Source organism: Aplysia californica, unplaced genomic scaffold (assembly GCF_000002075.1).
Source record: "Aplysia californica isolate F4 #8 unplaced genomic scaffold, AplCal3.0 scaffold00453, whole genome shotgun sequence".
In the NCBI taxonomy this organism is placed as follows: domain Eukaryota; kingdom Metazoa; phylum Mollusca; class Gastropoda; order Aplysiida; family Aplysiidae; genus Aplysia; species Aplysia californica.
The window spans coordinates 145,595-146,769 of record NW_004797723.1 but is presented as its reverse complement, the minus strand read 5'-3'; the positions used below and the strand labels follow the sequence as shown (position 1 = coordinate 146,769).

Genomic DNA, 1,175 nt, shown 5'->3' with positions numbered 1-1,175 from the left:
CAAACACACACACGTACAAATACACACACACACACACATCTACAGGCAAACACGAAGACACACACACAAACACCCACAGGCAAAAAAAAACCAACACACACACACACACACACACACGCACACACACACGCACACACACACGCACACATTACTCACCTAGACTTCGAGCCTCCGTCCAGTCGTCATGTAGTTGCTCCACATAGAAGGCATACACCCATGTTCTTGTGCGCTTCTCAGAGTTCTGTCAGCGAAACAAAACAAGAAAACTGATTCAAAACATAATCTTGGTTTTTTTTATAGTTTACAAAAACTGGAGGAGATCTGCATTGCCATCTGAAAAACTCGCAGCATCACAAGATATCTCACGTTATTTGTTAAATGTTCGGTGTTATCTCAGGATATATCAGGTTATCTCAGGATACCTCATGATATCTCACAGTATCTCACGTTATTTGTTAAATGATAACTACCGTTCGTTTTAGTAAACGTTTTACGGCTCTTGCAACACAATAAGGTCACAGTATGAGTGCCTAAGAGTTGAGGTTTACAAGAAAGCAACAAGCATAAAAAGGAGGAGTAATACGGAGCTGGGAAAGAAGGAGAATATGACTTCGATTTATATGGCACCGTGCTGCAAAGCGCAGTTTCAATAAGAAGAAAAAAAACCTGGTAAGTAAACGCAACCCCCCCCCCCACACACACACACCTCTTTATACCGGTCCTTAAATTAAATTTTAAAATTCTTAAAATCCCACATGACGCCACGAGGGCCCATATGTCGCCCCGCCCCAAAGAAAGTGGGGACAAAACGAGCGTACTACATTAATTAGGTTCTGAATGGGGGGCTAAATTTTACTCTTACCAAAATCCCAAATCGAAAGCTATATTGCCATAAATCGATACCGAAATCATTTCCCTTTTTTTACACCCTTAACCGTGAGTCTCAATAAATCCATTTGAGGAATTCTAATGGTTAAAACACAGGGAAGTACTCTCTCTTTATTTAAGTGCCATCTTTAGTTTACTTGGGGGTGGGGGGGGGTGTTGTTGTAAACGATTATGTATGTGTGTACATGTGTGTATGTATGTGTGAGTGTGCGGGTGAGTGTGCGGGTGCGTGTATGTATGTGTGTCTGCACATGTGTGTATGTATGTGCGTGTCTTTGTGTGTGTGT

General features: G+C 41.8%; 1 protein-coding gene across 3 annotated transcripts in view; it reads right to left on the bottom strand.

Annotated features, from left to right (window-relative positions):
• The window catches only part of LOC101861679 (diphosphoinositol polyphosphate phosphohydrolase 1), a 52,235-nt gene that overhangs the window by 26,057 nt on the left and 25,003 nt on the right, over window positions 1-1,175 (bottom strand). For all 3 annotated transcript variants that reach the window (XM_005105119.3, XM_005105120.3, XM_035971532.1), the window contains exon 4: window positions 157-241. In XM_005105119.3, coding sequence (XP_005105176.1) covers window positions 157-241 — 85 coding nt within the window. The remainder of the gene's footprint in view (window positions 1-156; window positions 242-1,175) is intronic.